Consider the following 27,457-nt stretch of genomic DNA (forward strand, 5'->3'; position numbering starts at 1 on the left):
GACACAAACTAGCGCAAAGAACTTGCAGTAATAGCCATCAGCTTGTTGTTGCCCTGACTCTTTGGTTCTTTAGCCTTAATCCCCTCATCCACTACAGGAATCTCTCTCTTTGTATTGTAGATGGATCAGTCATTAGGCTGCTAATCTGGATTGGCCCAACCCTGCAAGGTTCTGGATATCTCCTGCTATATGCTGAGTAATCTGATCTGCTAGTAAAGTCAATGGGAGCTGAGGTTGGCACGTCACTTCTTAAACGCCACTGGCTTTATTCTGTGCCCTCAGGTTGTTCAGCCACTTAGCTGATTTGAAACAGAGCACTGGAACAAAATATGTTCTAAGTGATTTTTAACTAAAAGCTAATGTGAAAATGTTGGAGCTTGAACCAATGTAAACATATTAAATGTAAGACCATTTTCAAATGTAGTAAAGAAAAAAATCACACAGTGTTCCTTCTCCTGAAATTCCTAAAGGATACATTTCTCCTTCTGAGTCATGGTTTCATAAGATTATATTTTATTAAACATTCTTTACAAATTTTAAAATATTGCTATTTTACATGCACAGAGGAAAATCAGTTGAACAATTGTTCATAGGCATCCATTTAAAATCAACCACAAAAGAGGAACACTTTCTTATTATGTCAGTTATTAATGTACTTGATATGTATATCTAAAGTGCATTATGTTACAAAATATATATATGTATAGAAAAGTCAGCAGCACCAAGATACTTTAACAAAATAAATACACCATTCAACAAAATAAATTATGGTAAATGTGACAATAATAATTGACTTAGCCTTAGCCAAAAAAAAAAAAAAAAAATTCACAATAGCCAAATGTGCAGTTTCAGAGAGCAATGGGGGAGGCGGCTTTATTTCAATGCATTTACAATATTTACAGATAATAAATATTTCTAATAGTTTCCATGTGTTCACTATTACAGAATACTGCAATATGTTTTCCAAAGATCTCAACTGAAATTTCAACGCCTCCTGCAAAGAAAGAGGGGGGAGGGGGGACACAAAGGGGGGAAAAAATTAAATTTCCCTGAAAATAAATGGACACAAGATTAATGGTAACAGTTCCACAAGTAATATAGGGTGTGCCTTGCTATTAAATAGCCCCTCTAGGAAGAGCTGATTAATAACATTGAGCTATTAGGTTTCTTCTTTTAAGTGTCTACAGTTCTTTCAAAGCAATTAAACTAGGGATGCAAGGAACTTTCACGCAGCTGAGTCTGTATCATCTGCAGCTGTCTACTCACAGAAGCAGGAAGAAGCTTCTGCTTCATTTAGGCCCTGATTCAGCAAGGTACTTAAGCACATGCATAAATACCACTCAAGTCAATCAGGCTACTTCTGAGCTGAAAGTTAGGCATAGTTTTAAGTAGTTTGCTGAACTGGGGCCATAAAGATCAGTTCAGATAACAGATTTAAAAAACCCATATAAAACCAGCTGGAGAAATGAGAAAAATGGGCATTAAGGGCAAGGCTGAAAAGAAGCCCATCTATAGCTAACGTGCCCATTCTATTGCTTGAGCTTTGTTTCCTATGCTTCCTTTGTGATACCATGTTTACTATTGTCAGATACGTTCTACTGTTGTCATTTGGTCTGTCTTTACCACTGCTGGTGGACTATGAGCAACCATTGAACAAGGAATTATTTAATTGTGAGGTATGTATTTCTATGACATGAATTTTACTTTAGTACAATGTGTTCAGGACCTGATTCTGAAGAGACACTAGCTCCATTCACAGCACAAATCATTTGAATGGTTATTGAATTAAAGCTTTGGGAAAACTGAAACTGCACCTTTGTGAGTCCAGGAGGAGTCTAAAGGCCTGACCCTGAAAATGTTGAGCATTTTCTGTGAGGCTATGAGCACCTTCAGCTTGTACCAAATTCAATGGGAATTGAAGGCATTCAGCACCTTGCAGGATCAAGCCTTAAGGTTGGGAATTGCTCTTCTGTACTTAATAGGTGCCACTGACAGACTGGTTTTAATTCTATAATCCTCCCCCTCCACAGTGAATTCAAGAGGCTATAAGCAGTATCGCCTGCCACCCATTCTGTATCTTATTTATATTTTGTTTTGTTTTTTCCAATATTGATATTTTTCTAACAGTGGAAATGCTGCAGGGTTTTTCCTCTCTCACTGTGTGCAGTCCATTTCTGTAATTGTATGTTGGTTCCCTAGGAAACAACTATAGGATGGAATTTGACTGGCTGTGTTGTCGGACTGATTGCCAAAGTTGTGGGTAGAGTTTCACATGGCAGACTTGTGTGGGTGTGAGACACAAAAAAAAGAGGAAATTCTTGACAATTTAAGGGGGTTTTATGTGCGTAATGAAAGCAAGACTACATCTAATGTTAGGAGGTTAGACTTTTGAAAGGTTTCTTAGGAAATTAGGTACTAATAATTTAATTTAATTGGAATGGGAATATAGTTGGGAGTGTTGTAAGAACTTTTTTTTTTTTAAGTAACTGGAGTGGAAGTGTTAGCATGCATACATTTGTACTATATGTAAACTAATAATATTGATGTACATTGTATATTAATCACACAATTAATTGATTATATATGTAAGCAGAGTCAGGATGAGCTCTACCCTGACATCTGATGGTGAATTATGGCGAGTGTGGAAAAGAACTCCAGGGGCTGATCTTGTTTGCATAGGCACACCCACTCGCCTGGCATGAAACACAGCAACTGAAAGTGGTTACTTTGGCTGGTGTGGGATCCCCAGTTTCTCTATTATTGGGGCAGGAAGAATAAAGTTTTGTTACCCTGATTCTGTGAATCAAGGCCAGTGGAACTGTTGTATGACAGAAGGACTGAGTGAGTCCTTCACCATTACCTAAGTAGCACTTGCTTGACAAGGGGCATGGGTTACAAAACACAGTGAATTGAGAGAGGATGGGGACAGGTATTTGTACCTGATGGTATGGGCCCCCTCTGAGGGTTTGAAACACCAGTTGCACCGCCTCCTCTCTCCACTGTTGAATGTCAGAGCTAACTTTGATTCCCTTAGGAGTCTAGTTACAGGCTGCTGAGCTGAATTCACTTTGGGCCAATGGTGCACCAGCACTGGGGCTCCCCTACTATACTATGAGCTGGAATCACTAAGAGCTGAAATCACAAAAGAGCTGATGTTATTAAGAGCTGAGATCACTGAGTGCTGTGTTAACTAGTGGGGGAGCCTGAAGCTATATTGCTCTGCAGCTGGCGGAGCAATTTGTGGGGACGACTGGAGGAGCAGCGAGCGGCGTGCAGCCTTGCGGGGCCGGTTGGAGTGGCCCAAGGAACGGCGAGCGGAGCTGTTTGCGGGGACGGCTGGAACGGCTCACAGGTCGGTGAGCGGAGCAGCTTGTAGAGCGGAGCAGTTCATGGGATGGCAGGAAAGTGGACTGGCTCGTGGTAAAGGCTGCGGCGGAACCCCCACGGAGAAACAGATGGCTGGCCAGCCTCGGATCACGTAAGGTGCCCCTTAACACCCTGCGTGCCCCCCCCCCTTTTACTCTGGGACTGCACTGACCAGGGACAGAGACTTTGGGGGTTGTTGGACTTTTGGGACTTTGGGTGGTTGCTGGACCCAAGAGACTTTGGGGGTGTTGGACTTTGGGGACTCTGGGTGATTTTTGGGTTGCTGGATTCAAGAACCAAAGGGAAAGGACACAGCCCAATTTGCTGGGGTGGGTTTTGCTCATGGTTTGGGTTATGAATCCTGTTTGTGGTGTTTTTCTAATTTTATGCTGATGTCGTTTACCTCATGTTATTAAACATTTTCTGTTACACTCAGACTCCGTGCTTGCGAGAGGGGAAGTATTGCCTCTTAGAGGTACCCAGGGGGGTGGTATGTAATTGTCCCAGGTCACTGGGTGGGGGCTCGAGACGGTTTTGCATTGTGTTATTGAAACGGAACCCCTAGATACAGAACCCGGCCCTTGTTGCTGCCAACTTAGATGGGCAGAAGGGTTACATATATGTGTGTCTTTGCTATATATGTGTACTTTTTAAAATGGATTATGCTTTAGTTCTGGATTTAGCTTTTAGCCTTGAATTTAGAATTCAAGGTGAACCACGAGTTAGGTATGGGTTTCATGGTACCAAAATCTTACAACTGCTCTCTGTGGTTTCTGACCTCAAATGTCAGAAATATTGCAAAATCAACTAATTTTGCAAGACTTTTCTCATATCGGGCTGCACTCCTACCAGAACTAGAAAGCAAGTCTCTTCCAGTTTTTGTTCTGATAGAAAAAGGAGTAATGGTCTCAAGTTGCAGTGGGGGAGGTTTAGGTTGGATATTAGAAAAAACTTTTTCACTAGGAGGGTGGTGAAGCACTGGAATGGGTTACCTAGGGAGGTGGTGGAATCTCCTTCCTTAGAGGTTTTTAAGGTCAGGCTTGACAAAGCCCTGGCTGGAATGATTTAGTTGGGAATTGGTCCTGCTTTGAGCAGGGGGTTGGACTAGATGACCTCCTGAGGTCCCTTCCAACCCTGATATTCTATGATTCAGATCCGTGAGTTCAGCCAAACTGCAGTCATGCCTTCTTTCCCCACCAGCAGGGAGAGTTTATGGCATATGAGCCCTCAAATCAGCTCTGTGCAACCGGAGGATTACCTTTTATACAGGGGTGATTGTCCCTGAGCCAGCTAAACTGAGTTTACAGATGTGTTATGCCAGCACTGCCATGCAAAGTGACTCTGGTGCCCTGGAGGCTTTGGCCCTCCTACCTAAAATGTGTAGGGAGAGGCAGGGGTTGGATTTGAGATGCCAATTCAAACACAGGGCTTGCATATGTTTGTAAAGAATGACTTGTGTTATTGAGTAAAAATGATGATGGATTATGTCATTTCCTGAATTAAAAATGATTAAACAAAAGGTTTCAGATTTCAAGTTGACAGCTGTTTTGATTTAAGGTGTAGAAATGATAACATCTGCCAGCTCACTTGGATAATTACAGATAAAGAGCATGTACTCGATTCTCAGAAACCAGAACTGCTGTGTGTTCTGTAAGGGAGGAATTGCAAACTGCTGTTTTATAACTTTCTTTAATAATAAAAAAAAAAAAAAAAAAAAAAAAAAAGCTAGCTTTTATAATTAAGTATCGCAAGTATACAATCCCTTCAAGACTCTAGTCCTCTGCTGGACTAACATTGCAATAAGGGTAATCATGCCAAGAGGCTAGGCCAAATCCACAATGTACTGTAAAGTTGAGCTTCCTTTAGGCATATAAGGACATAAGCAATTTAAAACTTAAACCAATAAAATCGATAGTGTAGTCTCTGTTGGATTTTATTTTAATACTACTCTTATCTCTGATGGGATCTGTAAATGAAATACAATCAAATGCTTTGGGAGTTTTAGTCCCATTACTTTAGTTTCTGTATCAGTGCACATTTGAAGATAGGAGCTGTTTTTCAGCTATCCTAGCTCTGTAACATTTATTGCCACTTCTAGATGTATCAAACATCTGATTGCATATGCCCCGGAACAGGCCTTTAAAGGGTATTTCTGAACGGCAGCGGGAAGGGGTGATTCCCCACAGGGCCGTAGCAACAAAGAACGTGGCCCCCTCCAAACTGTGGGCCCCTCCGAACATATGTCCGGGCGGGGCCCCTTACAATGCAGAAACTGGAATGCGGTATTTATTTTGCCACTTTTAGGGGCCCCCTTCCTTGCGGGGCCCCCTCCGGTCGGAGGGTACGGAGGGCGCTCGCTACGCCTCTGATTCCCCAGTACGGGTAGGCAGACTCAGGCTGGCTCAGCTTGAGCTAGTGTGCTAAACATAGTACTGTGGACATGGCAGTACTGGCAGAGACTCAGACTAGCTACCCAAGCTTGGACAGGGGATTGGGCAGGCTTGGACTCCAGCAGCTGCAGCCATGCTGCTCTTTTTAGCAGGCTAGCTCAAACAGAGCTAGCGCAAGTCTGACTGCCCTCCCTGGGAATCGCACCTCTTTGCTGCAGCGTAGCCATACTCGCAGCAACAATCAAAAGCAGCGCCAGCTACACCGCTGCTGCTTCTGCGTAAAGTTCTGTTAACTACTGACTTGTCATTAAGTCTAAGGCCCAATCCCAAATTTCTTACTTTGGCCTAGATAAGGCCTGGTGCTGAATGCCAGGAACTCCCCTGACCTCAATTGGGAGTTGAGGACATGAGGCACCTAGCAGGACTGGTCCCAAAAAGATTAAATTAAGGTGCAGCTTTTTAATAAAACCCATGGTTCATGGCATCTCTCTTCAAATAATTTACTGTGAAGCAAATTGCTCTTTCGTGTCCATTGAGCCAAAAGTGAAGGGGAAGAGGTGAAGGGAGAAGAGTGTTATGTGTTTTCTTTTTAAATTCTTTTTGGAATTGAATGTTTCTGTTTGCCTTCTGTACACAAAGCTGTTCAAGCTCAAATCCAGACATGAGATGTGTGCAAGCGGGCTGGCGGTTCAGGACACTTAGTAGAGAGACTCCAACTCACCATCGCCCTTAAAAACCTTCATTGTCATACATGGGGGGGAAAACATGTCTCTCTCCAAGGGTAATGCTCAACATTTTTCAGCAGCAATGTAATTGTTTCTCAAGCTGGCAGAAAGATGGAGCTGAATTAAAAAGTCCTAATGGCAGGGAAAATTTTATGGCAAAAGGCTGGTCTGCACTGTTTGCAGATATTACTAAAAGAGAAACTTTCCGTGTTCTCCCCTAAGGTTAAACAGTAAAATGAAAAACTGTAAAGTAAGGGTAGGAAAGTTGCCAAGGAGCAAGGGGAAAAAAGCAAACCTCTCCATTTTATGATGCAGAGCTTTAAGTAGAGCTCAAAGCTTTCAGTCTGCTGAGGCCCAAATGTGAGACACAGATCTGAAACAGGGATACCAAAGTAAAAGCAGAGTAGGAAATTTTAATGGATGTGAGGTTCATTCCTTTGGCATAAATAACACTTTCTGTAACCTCTGTTTCACAAATCTCTGTGATAAGTAATTTACCATCATTATTACTGACTGAGTTGTCCAGAGTCTAGAGCAGGGTATTGGGAGTCATGAGACCTGAGTTCTAGTCTCTGCCCTGCGGGTGAATCCCTGTGAGTCATGGGCAAGTTGCTTAACTTCTGTACCTCAGTTTCCCCAGCTGTAAAATGGGAATAACACTTACCTTTGTAAAGTGCTTTGTGGTTGCACAACATTTTGAAATGTCCTAAAAAATTTTATTAATTTATTTATTATAAAATTCCAGATTTGTGTGAGGCAGAGGTAAAATGTAACAATTCCAATAAATAAGCAAAATATATGGCGTGTCTCCCTGGTAAGGATAAAGCATGATTACCTTAAATTGTGATCATGTGTAGTACCAGAGATGTCCAAGAGGGGGACCCCTTCATTTCCATTACCAGACCCTCTAGAATTTGGCCATGCTGAGCGGGTTCGCCTCTTTTTCTTTTCTTGTTCCTTGCGTTTTCCAGGCTTTGGTTTCTTCTTCTTTCCTGATGTCTTCAGGGGCTGCTCTTTGTATGTCTGAGCTTTGTTTGTCTCCTGAGTTAGGTATTTACCCTCATCTTCACTGCCACATCGGACAGGGTAGTTCTTTGTGTTAGTCGGAGGCTTAGGGTTTGGAGAAACTTCTGAAGTAGCCCGGATCTCTGCTGTGTTAACACCTTCAATGAGATTTTGAAGGAAGATCCTCCTTCGTAGATCTTGGATAGACTTCCCTTTGTCATGCAGTAGCTGATGCTCTGATACAGCTCTTTTGCTAAAAGAAAAAGAGCAGGGAGAAAAAGATATTTTATAATTTCATTATCAGCCAAAACTTGGCAAAACTCATCTCTCCTCTGGCAGCTGTAGCCATAGTGAGCAGTGAACCAACTTTCCAGCTCTTAGTGTACCTTGCTAATTCAGTGCTGGAGCAATTTCTTGTCAGAGTAGCTGTTCCCTGCAGAGAGGGAAAGGACCTAAGCCAGTAATAATTCTCTGTGGACCCATCACACACCACTGGACCTGTGGGTGGATTAGTCAATGCTCTGTTCTAGGAAAGTATTTCTTAATGGTACAAGGCATTCTATCTAGGCACTAAAACAAGGAAGGCAGTTGCCAAAGTTAGGAAAAGAAAGGAACCAGATAATGGAGCACCGCAGTCACATAAGAAAGGGAATAATAAACACCTGCAGTGAAACCTGAACCTCTTTTTATGCAACATTGTTTTAATAACTTTCTTCTGCCCCATCATATAATTTAAAAAAATACACACCTTACTTTTAAGTTTCAATAGGTGTAACTGCTGGTATTTTCTTTATGGCAAAATTTTCAAACTTGAGTGCCTAAAATTTAGGCAACCTATAACATATTTAGACACCTAAACAAGTGGCTTGACGTTCAGAAATTGTGAGCACCTAGCAGCTCCCATTTACTTCAGCCAATACTAGATATGGATTTAAGTGGATTTAGGAACCCAAGTTTGAAAATTTTGACCTGAATTTCTGGTATTCTCTATTTTCTCTTGTGCATTGTGCCAGTCCATTTCTGTGGTTCCCCTCACCCTTTTCTTTGCATCTCTGTTCCTTATGATTCTTCCCTGACATTCTTCTAAAGCTCCTATATTTGTCCCTTTTTATTGTTCATTGTGGCTGACATTTTGGTTCATTGGAACTCTTAACCTATATCTGTTTTTGAGAAGTTGGGAGATGATTTAACTGGAAGCCCTGCCAATGGTTCATACTTGGCTAACAAGGTATGGTCATCAGAAACCTTTGAGAAAGGATGGTCCAAGAGCTGTCTAGCCAATGAATAACCATGAGAAAATACATATTTTTCCTTAATGCAGGGTGGATGCACCCCTGCACTGTGAACCACAAAAGCATACGAGGTGGGCTTATAGTTATGTTCCCATGACTGCTAAAACCCATAGTCCTTCCAGCTTGCTTTACCTCAGTGTGCTGAGACGGGCTATGCATCCTTTTTTATTGTGTCAGGGTGCTACCTGTGATTGGACCCACTCTAACCAAAGAAAATGAATTAATTGCCTTGCCTTGCCTGTTGTACAGTAATTTCGTCTGTAGCTGATGCAGTTTCTGAATATGGATGAGCAGGGAGAAGACTGATAACTGTCTCAGAGAATATTCACCCCAACTATCCTACTATACTGTGGAGTTTCAAAATGTGGTGCGGTATAACTATACACCAAATGATTGAGTGAGGTCTGTAATTTGTTACCTTCAGTCCCTTCTGAGCTGGCTGCCATATGTTGTGGCCTTCCAATGTAGCCAATACTAGAGCTGTTTGGAAGTTAGCATCTTCACGTAGTATAAGTTTATGAGAGCATCTCCTTTGCTTTTTATCCATGTAGATCATCACACCCTGAGTTTTTGGTTCAAATGATCCCAAATCTCAAAGTGAAATTCAGTTCAAAATGCCAACTTTTCCTGGCTCCACAATAACATTATGAATCGATCATTATTTTGCTGCAAAGCTATATATTGGGTATATTTGCTCAACACGGGTCCTAGATTTGCTCAAAAGAGTCGAGTAAGTCTTTTGCTAAGCATTCTCAGAGTTTCAAGAAACCTGTAGCCAGGGGAGTTTCAGGGGACTTGTGATTTTTGTGCAAGTAGATCAGACTCTTCTACTGAACACTTCTAAGCAAAAATAACATGGCCTGATACTGAGTTGGTGTAAAGGGACACCGCTTCATTCACTTCTGTGGAGCTGCAATCATTTACACTGGCTCAGGATCTGGCCTATCAGAAAAAATATGTAATCAGTAATCATCCATTCTGCAAAACTCTTCCTGTGATGCTACTCCAATCCTTCTAATGGCCTATATCAGGTACATACCCACAGTCACTCTGATGCTCTGTCTTGTACACCTTACTTCATAGCCATAACCAGCAAAGGTTGGCTACTAATTACCTCCTTGCTTAGATCAATCTGACTTGCAAATGTCAAATGTTAAAACCAGCATCTTGCGCTCATCTGACTGTGGCAAACTTCTGTCATGTTTCTCAATCTGTCCACTGTGACTCACATTACTTTACCAACTAAAGAAATGTATTTTCCCAGGATGCTTTCATGGGAAATGTAGTTATCATTCCACCCTCCTCATTTATAAAAAGCATACAAAATCTTAGTGCTTTACTGAGTTTAAAATAGTATGCCTCATATGAAAAGCTTTCCTACTGCCTCTTATAAACTACCAGGGATAATTGCTTTTATCACAGAACACAAAGCTGCCTTAATCCGCTACTGTATATTTAGTCAATTTACTCACTGTTACAAAATCTTGAATCTTAAAATCTTGTTATTAAGAACTCTTGATTATCTATGTAAAATGGAATTACTTTTCAGTCTAAACCTAGAGTACACACAATACAACCAAACAGCATTACAAGACCCACTTCTTATTTGAGTGTAGATTTCCATTATAATCCATGAATTGACATGCGAATGGATGCAGTGCCAGGAAGGGGTGGGTTTCAATTTAAATGTCTGTCTGATATTTAGCATGCAAATCTGGCCCCAAACAACATTCTGCTGTTCCACGCGACTGTATAATATTACACAGAGTTATATTTCACATGACTTTTATTACCCAGCCAGACTTGAAGATTACATTTTGTCTCCCAGTTTCCTTTGGGAAATTTCTGTTTCACAATATACAAAGTGAAAAATATGTAGCAAATATAAATCTCCTCCCCCCATTAGCAACCCCAACCTAGCTGCTCAAGTAACTCCTTTGTTTGTAAATCCAAGGAAAACAACTTGCTGCAGAAGGTTCATGTACGAAAGTCCTTTAGAGAAGTGTCCCATAACACAGGTACAGGTATCAACAATGTGATGAAAAGTCCCCATCTTTCCCCTCCCGCCTCCTCATCATTCACAGTAAGGAAAGTGGTGGAGTCTTGAATGTGTGTATTCAGTTACTGGTATTAGTTGTATATGACAAATAATATATTTACAAGAAAAATTTTGTAGTACTAGCAAGCAACACAGTTAGGAAATATTAGGATGTTAGGGATAGGATGACCCACTAGAGGTCCCTTCCATCCTTCTATGAAATATGCTTCTCACTGAAAGGAAAACAGTCTGACCCCAAACCAAATGCAGTAAATGTTAAGCTAACATGTGGGTAAGCACTTTTGAGAGAAAGATGTAGATCATGGTTTCTGTTTGCCCAAAGTGCCCAGATGAATTATTGTATACAAGAACGTTCTATATACCTATGTAGCTAACTAGTCTTATGTCTCATTATGGAAAAAAGTATTTAGGCTTAAATACTATGAATCCAGGACTTGTGAACATTCTGATTTCCAAAATGTTACTTTTGGGTCACTATTTCACCCCTCCCCCCCCCCAATTCATTCTTCTTAGAAAGTTTTGTTCACTTTTTTTTTTATCTTGTGTAGCAAAGAGTCAACTTTCTCTCTCAAGTTTTTTAAATTAAATCATTCATTATTGAATCATTATCGTACTTCAGTGTTCATTTGGGGCCTGATTCAAAGCTCATCTAAATCAGTGGAAAGATTTCAATTGGCTCTGGATCTAGCCCTTAAGGAGGTATCCTGCCAAGGGCTGAGTGCCCTCAGCTCTCGTTGACTCCACTGGGAGTTGAGGGTGCTCAGCCCATCTCCGAAGTGAGCGCACCGTTTATGCTAAGGGAAAAATATTTGAAACTAGTGTGACCAGCTGTCCCGATTTTATAGGGACAATCCTGATATTTGGGGCTTTTTCTTATATAGGCTCCTATTACCCCCGCATCCCCTGTCCCGATTTTTCACACTTGCTGTCTGGTCACCCTATTTGAAACAGACTTGGAGATGTGGTGATGCAATGTTTAGGCATGCTGATAAAAAATATCTAATTTCTCTTTGAGTCATTGCTTGTTTTCCAGAAACTTCTTTAACAGCTAAAACCATTTGTATAACATTTAATGGGCCCTACAATCTGTACTCAAGCAAACTTCCCATTGGTTTCAATAGGAGGTTTGCCTGCATAAGAACTGCAGAATGGGGCCTATGATTTAGGGTTTTTTTGGCTATAATAATGTCTAATTTCATCTACTACTGATTTAAGCCCTCACTGGAAACCTATGTCTATACTTGAGGCGAGTTATTAACCATTAGCTCTAGGAACGGTTTGTGGTGATATTAAAACAGGGTGTATGTTTGCATGTGGTGTTGGTGTTTGTGCTGTACCCACAAACAAAACTACATGAATGCCACTGACTGACAGCTAAATGGTTTCTTGAGTGCGTTTTACGTGCTATACAAAAAGGGAATGAAGAAAAGCTTTTTGACAACTTAGCACCTATTTTTTCATCCCATGATTTGGAGGGTGGAGGAAAACAGGAAGAGATGTATTTAATCTTGGCATATATAAGTACTGTACTCAAAAAGATAACAGGTATTTCTTATCAAATCTTAATTTAAGCAAAAGTTGGCTCAGTTCCAATTCAAAGATTCTTAGCCAAGGAAATAGAGTATTTAATTGTGCTTTATTTTTTATTTACATGAATCCACACATGGATTCTCTGCATAGCTGATGAGAATAAAATGGTTTCAAAACAAAACACAAAATAGTTCAAGGGTAGTTTGCAGCAGTGCAAACTAGCAAATGTTAATAGGAAGAATACACTGTAGCTTTATCATCAGTACAATGAACACAATTTGCCCTAGGAGGTTTATAATAGACTTCCATTTGGTGCCAAAGTTCAGACATGTCTCAAGTCATTTCACTTAGGGGATTTATTTGCTTTTCAAATGATAATAGAGGAAATGATATATGGAACACTTGTCCTGAAATACATACATGAGCACTTATAAGGAAACCCTTTTGAAGTTGATTACATGTACAGTATGTGACACTTTCCTCTAAACATTCTTGACAGGGTTTTCTAATTCACTCACTCTCTCTCCAGTCTGACTCTTGCTTCTGAACGGGATAGAAACGTCAAGTCTTGTCAGCTGCCTTTTAACCCTTTGACACCCCCCCCCCCCAGTGTACAGCTTGAAGTGTTCCTGCCATAAAATATCTGATACAGATCAGTTAACTAAATGTCTACAGAGAGTAAGTAACATAGCTACATGTGTAGGCTACTGATCTAGATCACTTCTGTGGTTTCTTTTCTAGACTTAGCTTACAGTACAGTGATATCTATGTTGATGATTACTGGAGGGATAAGGGGGTCATTTCCTGAGCAAAATATCTCAAATCAGATTGTCATCTATCTACAAAATGCTTTTTTGTCTCCAGGTCAGTTATTTGGCTCCAACTGATGAAATTATTGCAAAGTGGCACAAGTCCAAAGAAAATATTTCTATATTTAATTTTTATTATATTCCCGGCTACCATATCTCTTTCTTGAGCTATATCAATACCTGTACTGGATCTACACGAATACAGACATATTGACATTCCAGTATATAATCTACACTTGTTAGGTAAAATAACCTCTCTCGTTTAAAAAAACCTCTCTCATTTGTCTGTCGCGGTGTGAGTAGATCTACATACAATCATCCATATGTTTGGCTGTTTTATATACACTTCGGCTCCTGAGGTTAAAGCACACTTTTTTCCTAAGTGTCTTATAAAGTCAGGGAGAATTGAAAAGTGCTGTAAATCCCTTGTAATTAATTAAAGTGGGTGAGCATATAAACTGTTCTTTATCTATTGCTTAACCAAAACTGATTGTAAAATACCTGGTCCAGGTAATTCTGAAGCCACTCCGGTAAAGAACTCCAGCAGGTAACAGAAAAATGCAATTGCTAGAGCGCTTAGAACATACAGGGAGCCCCGCTGCAAGCTGTAACATTACGGTAGCTGTATACACAGACAGATTTCTCACACCCCCCCCCCCCCCCCCTCCCCAGTAATCAGAGTCAGAAAGAAACTTACAGTCTGCGGCTGGTCACCTCTAGTGATCTCCCATAACAGGGGACAGAATAACTCAGCAGGAAGACTGCGAAACTCCAATGCTGGAACAGTTTAGTGACCATTGTATCCTCTCGGTCTTGGAACCTGCAACGAAAGGAAAATGAGTCCAGTGATACATACTCCGGCTTCTTTCTAAACTAGCAGCTGCTGAGGACTACACCATCTCCTCCGAAGTTGCAAAAGAAAAACAAACTTTCTTGACTCTCGGCAGCTCTCACTTCTTAGAGATCAGCTGCTCCAAACTTTGTGAGCGCGCTCTCTCTCCCTCTCTCCAAAAATAATCAGAGGCAATTCCTCTCTTAAATACTAATAAAAATGAACTGGTTTGTATATGAATCGGGCTAAGGAGTGTGTTTACATGTCTCCCATAGCAATGTTTAATTAATCTGGCAAGCTGCTATCGCAGGGGTTTGTGTTACAGGGCAAACCCTCTTTTCAGAGAGGGGGGAAAATTCCTCAACTCATCTATTTTTTTTTCCCAAGCCAAGAGTATTTTCTTCTCTGTACAGATGGGGAGAGCGAGACCGACTTGTATATACATCCAGCTATTTATACCTCTTCTAAAGCCAGGTTCAGGTCTTGCTGCTTCCGGAAAGTTTGGGTCCACACTGAGAAAAGGAACCTGAACTCAGGCAAAGTGTGTGCTGTCTATCTGGAAAGCCAGAGAGGTCTAATCGGAGCAGAGGCAGCAGGGGAGGCTGGAAAGCATGCTTGGCTGTGCAGGTTGGAGCAGAGCTGGAGCTGAGCTGGGCTTGGAATGTTCACACGCTCTGGAAGCAGCCGCTGGGAAACCTGCTGGAGGAGGCAGTGACTGCAAAGAGATGGCGCCCTAGGAACATGTGCAGAGGGCGCCCAGTACGGGATACCAACAGCCAAAAAAAAAAAGAGAGGGGGGGGGGAAGATTTCAACCCTCCCCGAGATCGGGATCAAGAGAAGAAAACACCCGACCACACAACGCACACGCCAACCCAGTCCACTCACATCCCTTGAAGCAGAGTTGGTTTCTCTCCCTTTTTCACCACTGGACCAGCAGCGTGTCTCCCCTACTGCAGCACGCTGCAAAGGAGGTGCCTCCCTCAGTGGGTCACTTCCAGATCAAAACCAGCCGTCTCGCTTGAGATTAATGGTGCCTTTCCTCTCACATCACCTACCGTCGTTTACTGCCGTCCACCTATTCCCTGGAGGGCTGGTTCCTAACAATTGTAAGTGTAGGCTAGCAAAGGGGTCACACACACACACACACACACTCACTCACTCACTCACTCTCTCTCTCTCTCTCTCTCTCTCTCTGTGGCCACGGAAGCTGCTGGCCAGGAAACAAAAATCGTGGAGCGTTTCTCCTCTCCTTTCTCAGCGAATAGCCCAACTTGAGCGTTGAGGGGATCTGAGGCACTGTGCCTTGAAGTGAGAAGCTCAAAGCACCGCGGTGCGACCTTCATTTGTGAGACACAGCTTTGGTTTGGAGCAGTAGTTGTTGCTCCTTTCCTTGTTCCTCAGCACAGCTGTGAACAGCTGGCGCCGGTCCAGAACCCCTCGTACATACTTTCTAACCCGTTGCCAGCTGACGGGTTTATACCCTTGGTGGCCTAGCTGCTCCTTCTTCCAGCCAGGGAGTTCCAAAAACTCGTTAGAAAAAAGTCACCTGGGAGAACTGTCTCACACGCTGTCACTTCAATCAGACATCACCCCAGCTGAGTGAACAACAGAATTTTCCATCACAAGGAAACACTTATGTAAAACCAAAGGTAACACAATCCATCGCTTTATACAGCCGAGTTGCGCAAGAAACTGCCCCGGGCTATTATGAAGTAATCGATACTACAGTGCCTATATATAGAAAAATCTGTTTTTCTTAATGTTGTAAATAAAATAATTTGTATCTGACACAGTTATCTTCTGAGGAACTTTATAGCATGCCAGGATTATCTCTCGCTGTCTTACTCCGCCTTTTAACATAATGGGGGCGTTATGCTGGAGAAATAAACATTTGGGGTATATGATCCGAATTTAAGTAGCACCCTGACAGCGTAATGTTCTCAGATCCCCAAACCACTGCAGCATGCAACTTTGTATACAGCATCCAGCAAACCCCCACCACCCCCACTCTCTCTTTCACTCTCGCTAGGATGGCTTCGAATTTTCATCACTTCTCAGGGTTTGTTTTTCAATGCTTCTTTAAACTTCTTCCTTGTTTAGTTTACCTTTTTACTAAAGCCCTCGAGTTTGGAGTTTAAGGATTTCCACAAACGCATAGAACGGGCAAGTTAAACCTGCTTGCATGGTACAAGAGATACTACCGTCCCCACCACTAGGAGTCGATCCACAGAAGTGTCATTAGTTCAATTCACTGATTTTATTATTATACATTCTTTCCAAGCTGCTTCACAAGCTTTAACGTAATATTAAGATATTTTTAAAATATAAAAATACCTTTTCTATAGCAAGTTAAATTACAAATAGACCATTTTATACCTGCAGGTTGTTTTACATTTAAAACGATATTTGCTTCCATAATAAAACAGCTTAACTACTTAGCCAAGTTTCATACCACATGAGCAAATAAAACCGAAAATGAAAAGGGCTGAAATTGAAATCATGCTGGAAACATTAAATGGCTTATGCTGTAAATAAAGTCACTATACACTTGGTAGGCTATAAATTAAAATGTATAATTAATAGGCTACTTTGATTTACATTGCCCTTTCCACTAATTAAACAATAATTGTGACCCACCTCAAATCCCCACTCCCAAACACACATAAGTCTACTGCTGGTGTTAATGGCAAAACATCTATCAAATATTTTTAGAATTTCCTCTCCCACACAAATTAAAAAAAAAATCCTCGTACAGACTCAGGAAAAATAAATAGCCTTTATAAACTTGGAATACTGAAGTTTCCTCACAATTTATTACTTCACCTTTTCCTTGAGTTACAGTCTTCTGTGCCTTTCAGAGATCACCCTGGCCAAAAAGAGGTTGATCTTCTTAGCAATCGCTTCCACAACTAGTTTCTATCTTTTTTTTTTAAGCGAAATAAATCAAAAATGCAACTGACTTAAAAAAATCCAGCCCTAGGAGCTTTTATTCTGTACCTAACATACTAAAGAAAAACGAAGGATTTTAAAAGTAGGTGCTTCCTTCCCTTGTTGCTCTTGTTATTATCAAGGAACAGGAGCTTCTCCTCTTAATATATATGGAGCGAGAGACCCTTTTCCCGTACTGAAAAGAATAACTCGTGACATCATAGCCTACCTTCCCATTTACTGAGTAATCATCCCTGCTTCAATAGGGCTGGAAATACATGACTTAAATTCTAGGGCTCCTAAAGTTTTGTTAATGCTCAAAGAAGGGAGAAGTGCCAAGAAGGCTTGGTCTTTAGCAAGGCATAGGCAGGCACGCACTCAGCACCGTTTAGCCCATAGCAGGACTGGGAGTCGATGACTCGATGGTATCTTTTCTACAGCACCTGGTATGGTACTGGCTGAGTTATGTGCCACCTACACGAATGCCTAGCCCGTGAGCAAATTCTAACCTCCCCCAGTATCGTCCCATCCCAAGTCTCAGCCCTGTCTTGCAACAACGCTGAGAGGAAATGTTGTGAGTGTATATGTCTGGCTTCTGCCTCCTTCCTCTCTTAAACTTATGCTGAGCGTCTGTTCCTGCCTTCTGTGAGAAGCCATCTATTAAAATGTCTATGGTACTGAATGATTTTCGATCTCAGGAATGTTCTTTATCTCACTGGCATTTCGTGTTGAAATCCATCCCTTCCGAGAATGTGGCTTCGCAATATATAGTGGATGCACTTTTATGGCTTTCCTAGTTGCCTTAGGACAGCAGCGGACCCAGGTTTATTCAGAACAATAACCACCAAGATCTAATGAGATAGCATAGACGTAGACAGGAATAAAAGAGGCTGTTATAAGCACCCCACCAAAGACCCAGTGAAAAGGATAACATCTGAGTAACCCTTGCCTGTGCTCCAGGAGGAAATACCAGATCACACGTTTATCTTTCATTTGTTTGACTCTTACTAGGGAAAAGGTGTGCTGCAGGTCTAAGCAGCAATCCAGTTTTTTCAGTCAACGAGGATAGATAAAACGATAATTTTAGGCAGAGCATTCAAGCCATCCTGAAAAAGTGTCTTTAGCTAACCAGCTAAAGCCCCAGAGACCGTTAAAGCCTTTTTTTTGGGTGCACAAATCTTATCACATTACAAAAAATATTTCCCCTTCCCATGTCAAAGACAAACGTTTGGAAAGATGCTCTTGAATAATTCTGCTTGCCTATGTCCCGATTTTCCATACACATAGACATAAATCAACTTTCCTTAAAAAGAAGTTGGCCTGCGAATATTGCAAAGAAAACTGGTATCCTGGAAGAAAATTAACTGTCCCAGTTTAGTCACTTAATTACTGGTGTGAAAAAGGTCCATAGCCTGGAAAAGGGTGGGTGATGGAACCCACTTACTAGGGGACTGTCTCTGCTCTTCTTTTTCTTCTTTTTTTTTAATGCATTGGGGGGGGGGGGGGGGAGATATAGAACCATCTCCGCAGCCTGAAGGAGGACAGTCGCTTCGAGTAAGTTTTTCCCCTAATAGAGCTCAGGAATGAACTTCAATTAGACTCAAAGAACCTAAGAAAACAGGAGGGACAGGTTCCGTTAATATGATTTGCGTTATAATTATACCCTTGGAGAAAGAAAGGAAAGAAAAAGAGTTGATACTCGTCTTTAAAAGCATGGTAAATTAGGAGCATTACAAGCTTAACAGCCTTCACCTTTCGGGTTTGAAGTTCAGCACATATCCTCTCATTTTATTCGCAGCTTTGTCAATTTTCCGTGCCAGGAATCTATAATCTCAGTTGCACTCATACAGGGCTTCAGCTTGGATGAGGAGTTAAACCTTCCTATTCTTTCCCGGGTGGAAAAATTTGTGAAGATCAGCAAAATCTATTCATGATGACAGTTTGACAGGCTTTTTTGGGCGCGGGGGAATCGAGCGTTAGACCAAGGATTTGCTGGGTCCATTCCGTAAGAGAGAGAAATTCTCCAAGATTTACAAAAATATATATGTAATGTGCCGCAAAGTTTGTGGCTAAAGCTCTGCGGAGTCAAAGTGTAAGGTCCTGGAGTGTTTTTAAAAATCGTGTTGTGACAGAATGGAATTTAGTGCAGCTCTGACACGCACCCGCTAGCATACACGATTGATTGTAGATTGTAAGTAGTATTTCTTTATACATACTCGTTTTTACATGGAATACATGTCTGTGTTGTTTACGAGGCAGAAAGTCTAGTAGTGAGCTTAAAAAACCCTGGCAATTCCTCACAGAAATTGGCTCCTCCCACTCCCAATGCTAATAGGGTCTCAGATTAGAGACACACTTTAGCCAGTGTCTAATTTCATGTATTCCTCTAATGAGGTAAAGAGATCACTTGGGGGTGGGGGGAACAAAAAAACAAACCTCTCCTCCCTATCAGCAGGACTCGGACGTTTCCTTGCATACTATTTGTGCACAACAACCGTATTATTAAACAATGAACAAACAGGACTGCTTCTCTCACTTTAAAATGCAGTGGAAGCTCCCACAATTTAGCTATTGAAATAACGCACGGTTTATTTAGACAATGTGTATTTCATTTAGTGCATTCAAGCAAAAAAAAAAGTTGTGTGGAAATGAATTATGCTTTGCCAAACCTGCTGTCTGGTTCTTAGAACGTAGCAGACACTGAAACGAGTACTTTTTAAGTTTGAGGGCAAGGAGTCAGTTAGTATTAATTCATAAAGCCTGTTCTTACTATATATAGTTCCATGGTGAATGTAGTTGGCATTCTGTGTTGGTGTAGCCTGTGGAATATGGCAAAACTCCAGAGGATAAAAAGCAAATCAGATTGTGGCTCCGGTGAAGTTTGAGAAAGCGTTGGATTGGCTGGTTAAAACCAGTGAGCTGTCCATGGTGGTTAAGGACTTCTTGATGTAAGTTTTCCTCTTGTCATAGCAAGTCACAGACCACCTCTCCATAGGTGCCTTTTCGGCTAATATCATCATCATGGTGCCTCCCCACTAGTTTTGGATACAAAAGGCATTGAAAAGTGTACCCACAGGCCCTTTTAAAGGTATGTCCATATCCTGTATTAATAACTCTGTAATCCCATATTTTGTAGCAGTGATGGACTTGAAGGTCTAATATGTCCTGTGCCCCTACTTTCTGGTTAATTGCCTACAATGTATGATGTAACACAGAAATTCAGTTTAGGTCCCTGTTCTAATCAGACTTACAAACATATATATACACACACAATTGTCATGATAATTGAAGTGCTAGCAGCAGTTATATTTAGGTTATCTAAGCATTCCCTTAATGACACCCTGCTATCTCATATTAATAACTTCTCATACTTTTACCTTTAGCTGTAATTATTTAGGCCTAGTCATTACCTGACCTTTTAAATATTCTCTTAACATAGGCATTTATTGTTGTTTCTGGTTTTGTTTGGGTTTCAGTTGAACATAATTTAGACCCGGGAAATGAATGTGGCTCTTCCATTTAACTTATACAAAACTGATAGTGAGCAGGGCTGGCTGGAAAACGAGAATTCTGTTTTTCAAAAAATTGTGAGGTTTCACTTTTTTTCATTCCACTTTGGAAGCAAAACCAGCCTTTTTGACATTTTTGAGCAAGCAAGCATGACCTACCCATGAATAGTCCAGTGGTAGGGCAATCATCAGGCATGTGGGAGACCAAGGATCATGTCCTTGTTCTGCATGATTCAGAGTAGTGAGTTGATACTGAGTCTCCCTAGTCCCAGGAAACTGTAGTGGCTTCCAGGGTCGGTCTGAGAAACTTCCAGCAGAAATTTTTGTCAAAATGGGTACATTTCCACACACAAACAGGAAAAAAAAAGATAAATTTGTCAAAAAATTCCCAACCACTCCTAATATCAAGCAGCTTGACATTTTGGATACACATGTAGAAATCTACAGCTCTGGTGTGTGGTAATGGAGTGGAAGCCCAAAATGAGGAAAGAAAGCATTCTTGTTAGGGAAGAAGAAGAACCCTGGCTTAACAAAAACGTTTCACCACTGTAAAAATAAGAAATATTTCCAAAATGCTGAACCACAAATTTAAGTTGCCTATGCACAAGAATGCCCTGGCATTGCAACAAAGTGTTCAAAGCTGAAGAAGTCTCATGATGGGTCTTGAGCTCCTTGTGCTGTCATGGGTTTAATTACACTCGTGGTAGGTGTAGAATGGTGGTTGAATGTGCGTTGGGCAGATTGAAATCTTCCTGGTGCTGTTTACAGAACCATTTGGATACCAGTGTTAGCAATGCTGTCCATATTACTGTGGCTTGCTGTGCTCTTCACAATCTTTGTGAATCCAAAGGTGGGCCATTTGCCCCTGAGAGGACCTATGACAGCAATGGATTGCTGAATCGGCACACTGAGCCAGAAAGCGCACCTGTCGTAGCTGGAGCAGGATGTACACAGCCACGAGAAATCAGGGCTGCTTTGTGCACCACATTATGGACTTGCATGGGCCAAGGAAAGCGGGAGAATAGTGTGTTTATGGATGTATTTGCATAGCACTTTTTACAGTAAATGAAGTACACTGAATGGGGGGGGAGTGATTGTCATGAATTGTTAATTGTGGATGAGGTGACTGCTTATACATGGGATGGGGAGGAGACAGTGGCTTGTGTGACACGAATTGTAGATTCCCATTATTGATCATTGATCTGAATCCTGTATTGAGAAACTATGTTTTGGAGACAATTTCCCAGTTGTGCCTTATGTCTTTTTCTTTATTCTGTGAGATACATATTATTGGATGTGATGTAGAGATGGTAATAAACTTTTAAAATAAAATACAAGCCTTTATTTGTAAACATGGCTGTATTATAACAAAAACAGTACTGAAGCACTGTCAGGCAGGCCAACTGCCATGACAACACCAAAACACCAGTAATAAACTAAAGTGCATAACAGAAACATTGAACAATGCAAAACAATGAAACCAGTGCAAACAAATTCCCTACTTTTGCATGTCCCTTGACCCCCATTCTCCTTTCCCTTTCTAGCACGCAACCGTCAAAACTGCAGGGACATGGAGGATTGCTTGTAGGCATGCTTGCCCTGTCCAACTAGCATTCAGTCCCAGTTGCATGTGCCACCCAACCTTGGATTGTTGATTTAATTTCTGGTCTGCAGGACATGGTACTGCAGAGGGGACTCGAGACATGGTATGAGCGGAACAGGAGCCTGAAGTCTTGCGGCCATTAGTGCAAGCAGTGTCTCAAACAAGTCTTTCTGCTGTGCTCTATCTTCATCCCTCAAGTGACACTCCTGCTCCAGAAACCACTGCAAGTCTCTCCTCATGCACTGCAATTCTTTTCTCATTCCATGCTGCCTGTCTGTGCCTTTCCACTTGCCCTGAATCCTTTCCCCTTTGGTATTGTACCTTGTAAAGGGTTCACTCACCACAGGAGCACTTCCTTGTGGCCAAGCATGGCATAGCAGAAGTCTCCGCATATGGCAACCCCTGCCTACAGGCACTCCATTGCTGCTGTGGTCTCTCTTCCCACACCTTGGCCCTCTGGCCGGGTTACACGTTAGCCCACCCCTTCTGGGGTAACAGAGAGTCCAAGCCAGCCATAGTGAACATCCTTACAGCAGATCTTCCATCTGTCTCTGACCGCCATAGTCCTTACACCCCTTACACTCAAGAGGTGTCACCTCACCTTCCTTGGTGGTTGGAAGGGGAGCTGAAGTCTACCCTCTCCTCTGGGTTCCAGCTCAGAGACCTATAGGTAGTAGTCAAGGTCTACTCCCTCAGACTCCTTGCTGTCTCTCTGGACCACTTCCTAGATCTTCTGAGCCCTGGACAGTTACTACAGACTCTCTCCCTGAAGCCCGCTTTTGCTTTCAACCTCTTGGCTTTATAGTGGTGGCCCAGCCTTCCCCAGCTGGGTTTTACTCTAAATTAATCCTGGCCTTCCCTCTCTCAGGCAATGCAAGGTAACCTAATTGGCTTCTTAGGCCCTCGTTAACCCTTTCATGGCTGGTGTGAGGTGTACACCCCATCACATACCTGCTTGTCCACCATCATTTCATCACAGAAATGCTTCCTCTTTGACTGGTCTGTGACAGTTCGAAATCCCAGGCTCCTGCTGCAGTGTGGCTAGGCAGCTGAGGTGGAAGGGTCTGAACTCAGACAACAAACTGCACATTATTGTCTCGGTACTTCAAAAAAGATTCAGTGCATCCTCAGAGAAGAGGGGCTATGGAATCTCAAGGCCAAAAAATGATACCTTCTAAAACTCAGCTTCAGTATAGTCTTAGAGGAATGTTTCGGTGCCCAGAAGGTGCATGAACACAGCTAAGTTAAGCAGAGTGAAAAGAATGCATGCACAATGGAAAGTTGAAATTTACAAACACTGTACATTAACTCCTTGCTTAATGTTGTAGTTATGTTCCTGAAAAATATTACTTTAAGCGAAATGATGTTAAGTGAATCCAATTCCCCCATAAGAATTAATGTAAAGGGGGCGGGGGGTTTAGGTTCCATGGAAATTTTTTTCACCAGACAAAAGACTATATTATATTTTTATATATATATATATATATATATATATAAAAATATAAAATATAATATAGTCTTTTGTCTGGTGACAAAAACACACACACAGTATAAGTTTTAAACAAACAATTTAATACCGTACACAGTAATGATGATTGTGAAGCTTGGTTGAGGTGGTGAAGTTAGAGGGTGGAAGAGGGAGGGATAGTTCCCAGGGAATGCCTTGCTGCTAAATGATGAACTAGCACTCGGCTGAGCCCTCAAGGGTTAACACATTGTTGTTAATTGTAGCCTCACACTCTACAAGGCAGCAGGAATGGAGGGAGGGGAGACAGCATGGCAGACAGAGACAGAGAGACACACCCTGTGTGAGAGAGAGATAGATGCGCATTGCCCCTTTAAGTACGCTGACCCCACTCTAAGTAAACTGCCTTGTTAAGTAGATCAGCAAGTTGAGACAGCAGCTGCTGTCAGCAAGCTCCCTCCGTCCTGAGTCTTATCCTGTTTACAGATGGCTTGTAACACTGTGGCGTGGCTGATTTCTCCAGTGCGGCATGCTAAAAAAAGAAGGCAATATGCGGTTCTTACTGTTAACACTCCAGCATAACTTTGTAAAAATGTGCAGGTATCTAGTAAAAGTGTAATGTTAAATGATTGTTTAACTGTTGTTTGTGCTTCCTGTCTCCATTTTGAATTCCACATGGTGGGGTGGCATTGGTGTGAATTCTGCCTGTAGTGGATGCACACTCTTACCCCATGGCCTGTAATAAAAATTGCATTGGATTATAAACCAGAAATCCCTCCTGTTCATATATTAACAACAACAAACACTGAACCAAACAATTACCAGGCTCCAGGGCTACTTTTGCCTCTCCGTTTCTGATGCCAGTTCTGCAGCGGGCTGCTTCTTTATCAAACAGCTCCTCCAAATATGAATCCAGAATGTGTTGCAGCTTCTCTGGTGGCAAAGCCGCCTTGGGGACCGGTGTGAGCACCAGACTCACTTCACTAGCCTGATCTGCTGCCTGCTGGCTCCCCTCCAGTCCTAGATTAGATTCAGGGGTCAGAAGGTCACCATCCCAGATTACCAGGCTCGAGTGAACCCCTAGGGGCTCAGTGCTCAGCGCAGTACCCAGCACCCAGTCACAATCCTTGTAAAAGAGGCCGGAGGATGGGGAGTTCCCAGAGGTGCAGTTCTCATCCATGTCTTTCCAATAGTCACTCTGGAGCCGATTAATCGGCTCCCTTCATCATTCACCAGTACATTGAATCCCCTATGCTGCCAGCTTATCTGCTATTTCTGGTACTCTTACTGTAAGTCAAATACCTTGCTTGCCTTGCACCACAGATTTACCAGAATCTGAGTGCGGTGTGGTGACCAGATTGCAGCACGCTTGGCAAAGGACGTCTTGTCAGTGGCCATAGTGAATGCAGTAGAAGGTTCAATCTGTTTGCAGCTCAACACTCAGAATAAAACGGAAGGGTTAAATGCTGCGCAGCTACACGTGAACTGGGTGGTTGCTTCCATTTCCTCAGAGTTTTGTATAGAAAGGATAGGAACACTGACCCATGGGACTGTGGGATAACACTGGTGGACTCTCAGGACATGAGTCTGGGGGACCTGGGCCCAAGCTGCATCCACACTGCAAAATGATGCACTGTGGACCCGAGATCCACTGGGACTCAGACTTGGACCCACTCCTCTTGCTGGGTCTCATGGGGCGTTGATCCGGAGGGATTGCTGGCCCAAGGCAGATAGATTTGTGTAGACAGAAGAGAGGATTGGGCTCAAGATCAAGCCTGACTCTGAGCTGGGCTTACACTGCAGTGTAGACATATCCCCTGAGGCCTAAGCAGTACCAAGTAAAATGGAGTAACTACTTTATTTGTTTTACACAGGTCACCTGTAATGTAATGTAGTGCATAGAATTCCCACGGTTCACTGCATAGTCTACTTGAGCAACAGAAGTAGTGCACAGGCAAGCTGGTATAGCAGATACGCCTCAGGGAGCCATGATTAACCTTTGAAGGATAGGACTCTGTTTGCTAGCAGACCAAAGGCAGAAATTAAATTCACTTAGGAAAAAAATTAAAAGGTCTCATCCTGTTACCTACTCATTTCACCTGTTTTTTTCTCTAGGTGATTAAAAATGTTTACTTAAATTGTTCCAACACTTTACCAGACACTGAAGATAAGTATATTGCTCTGTCTGTCTCTGGGTTCCCCTTTTTAATAAGAATAGGTATTCTAATATTTGTCCATCTCTGTCCCTCTGAGACCCAACTATCCTTCCAGTTTTCTCATAATTAACTGGAATTATCGCTACCCTTCTAGTTCAAGATTTAAATCCTGTAGGAACCTGAAACTTGCTTGTCACACACTAAAGCAGTTGTTTCAATGGCTAGTGTCAGTGGGGGTTTATGCTCAGCATTTGGAACAATTTACCAAGGGCCATTATGATGGATGCTCCATCACTGACAATTGTTAAATCAAGATGGGCTGTTTTCCTAAAAAATCTGCTCTAGGAATTATTTTGGGGAAGTTCTATGGCCTGTGTTATAGAAGAAGTCAGACTAGATGATCACAGTGGTCCCTTCTGGCCTTGGGATCTAGGATTGGGCCTTTAATGAGCAAGAAACTGGAACGGTTTCCTCAGATTAATCTTAAAGTGGCTTCTGACTGTTTCTCCTGTATTAAAGTGTTGTGATGTGTGGGTTTTTTTTAAAGAGAATATCTCATCTCTTAATCCAAATAACAAAGTAGTTAGTTCAGAGTCAACTGGCTTGGCTCAGAGTCAGCTGGTCTCAGTGTACAACTGTTAAATAGCCTGTGATTCTCTGTATGGAACTTGTTAAAAGAGTAAGGCAGTCTCTAAAGCTGTATTTGGTTTTACTCAAGTCATGGTAGCATTGTCTTAAAATATGAAACTGGGGAGAATTGGGATAGTGGTCAGCACAGGGCACTGCTAGTCAGACGACCTGGGTTCTCCCAACTGTAGGCCAATCACTTCAGGTGAAATTCACTGTGGTATGGAAGGCTAGTGCAAGCCCTCCAGACCTCTTCTGGGAACTTGGGGGAAGAGGGAGTTAATGAGAGCAGTCTGTGCACTCCTTGCATGCCACAGAAATTGTCTCCGCACTAGCCCCACATATGATGGTACTGAAGGCCACACTTAGGGCAGGATGGGGCTGACTCCAAAGAGAGGCTAGAGATCTGTGCCAATTGGCACCAAAGCCCTACACAACTGACAGGGGAGGCCATAGCTGCCATTCCATCTCTGAGGCTTAAATACAGCCACAGGCTGGGCCCTGTGTTGTGGGGTAGCTTTCACTTCATTTGCTCTGCACTCCACCTGCACACAGCCAAAATACTCTGGTGGAGTGGATTTCACCCTAGGGCTTGATCCTGCAAGTCGTTGAGCCGGATGTACAACTAGCCACACCCTGCTCAGCAAGACTTGCTGTTGATTATTTCTGCAGGGTTGCTCTGAATCTAAAGTGGGCATTCTTCTGGGTGGAGCTGGGGGAGGGCTAGGAGCTGGGCACAAAGTGTGACAAAGCTCCCACTTGTTGTAATGGGCTCAAGATCAGTCTCAAAGTTATGGCATGTCCCAACCTGCAGAAACTCCTCAGACGTGTGTTTCATAGGGGGATTTAGCCATTCTGGGGAGCACAGGCAGTCAAACCCACACAAGCGAAGTACTAAAGAGGGCCTATTCCAGACCCTAGCCATTGCAGTAATTTCCAGAATGACACCACCCCCAACACTGTAGACTGGAAATATTGAAGTCCAAACTCCAGGAATCCCATGTGCCATAGAAAGCAGGATCCTGCAGAAAACACGTACATCCAAATATCAGACTTTCTGATTAGCTGTTCCTGGAGGCCCACACTCACACAATTTTTCCCATATTTATGGCTAATAGACAAAGTGGCAGTACATGGAACTCTCCATTCATTCACCAGAC

General features: G+C 42.2%; 1 protein-coding gene across 5 annotated transcripts; it reads right to left on the reverse strand.

The window, feature by feature from the left end:
• Positions 1-503: 503 nt before the first annotated feature.
• PTHLH (parathyroid hormone like hormone) lies at positions 504-17,345 on the reverse strand. Of its 5 annotated transcripts, none has more exons than XM_029911676.1 (4): positions 17,167-17,344; positions 13,874-13,996; positions 7,317-7,739; positions 504-994 (listed from the first exon to the last, which is right to left on the reverse strand). In XM_029911676.1, the coding sequence occupies exons 1-4, from the start codon at positions 17,172-17,174 to the stop codon at positions 985-987; spliced, it is 564 nt and encodes a 187-aa protein (XP_029767536.1). In that variant the 5' UTR covers positions 17,175-17,344; the 3' UTR covers positions 504-984. The 5 variants fall into 5 exon arrangements, with proteins under 5 accessions (XP_029767536.1, XP_024054427.1, XP_024054429.1 ...); XM_024198659.2 differs by lacking the exon at positions 17,167-17,344 and adding an exon at positions 16,833-17,151; XM_024198661.2 differs by lacking the exon at positions 17,167-17,344 and adding an exon at positions 16,818-17,151.
• Between the last annotated feature and the right edge of the window lie 10,112 nt (positions 17,346-27,457).

This window comes from Terrapene carolina, unplaced genomic scaffold, assembly GCF_002925995.2.
Source record: "Terrapene carolina triunguis isolate 2854851 unplaced genomic scaffold, T_m_triunguis-2.0 Scaffold112, whole genome shotgun sequence".
Taxonomy (NCBI): Eukaryota; Metazoa; Chordata; order Testudines; family Emydidae; genus Terrapene; species Terrapene triunguis.

Coding starts and splice junctions, on each gene's coding strand:
- PTHLH (XM_029911676.1), bottom strand. Junction 7,740..13,873: donor GAGGTGACCAGCCGCAGACT/GTAAGTTTCTTT, acceptor TTTTTCTTTTAG/CAAAAGAGCTGTATCAGAGC.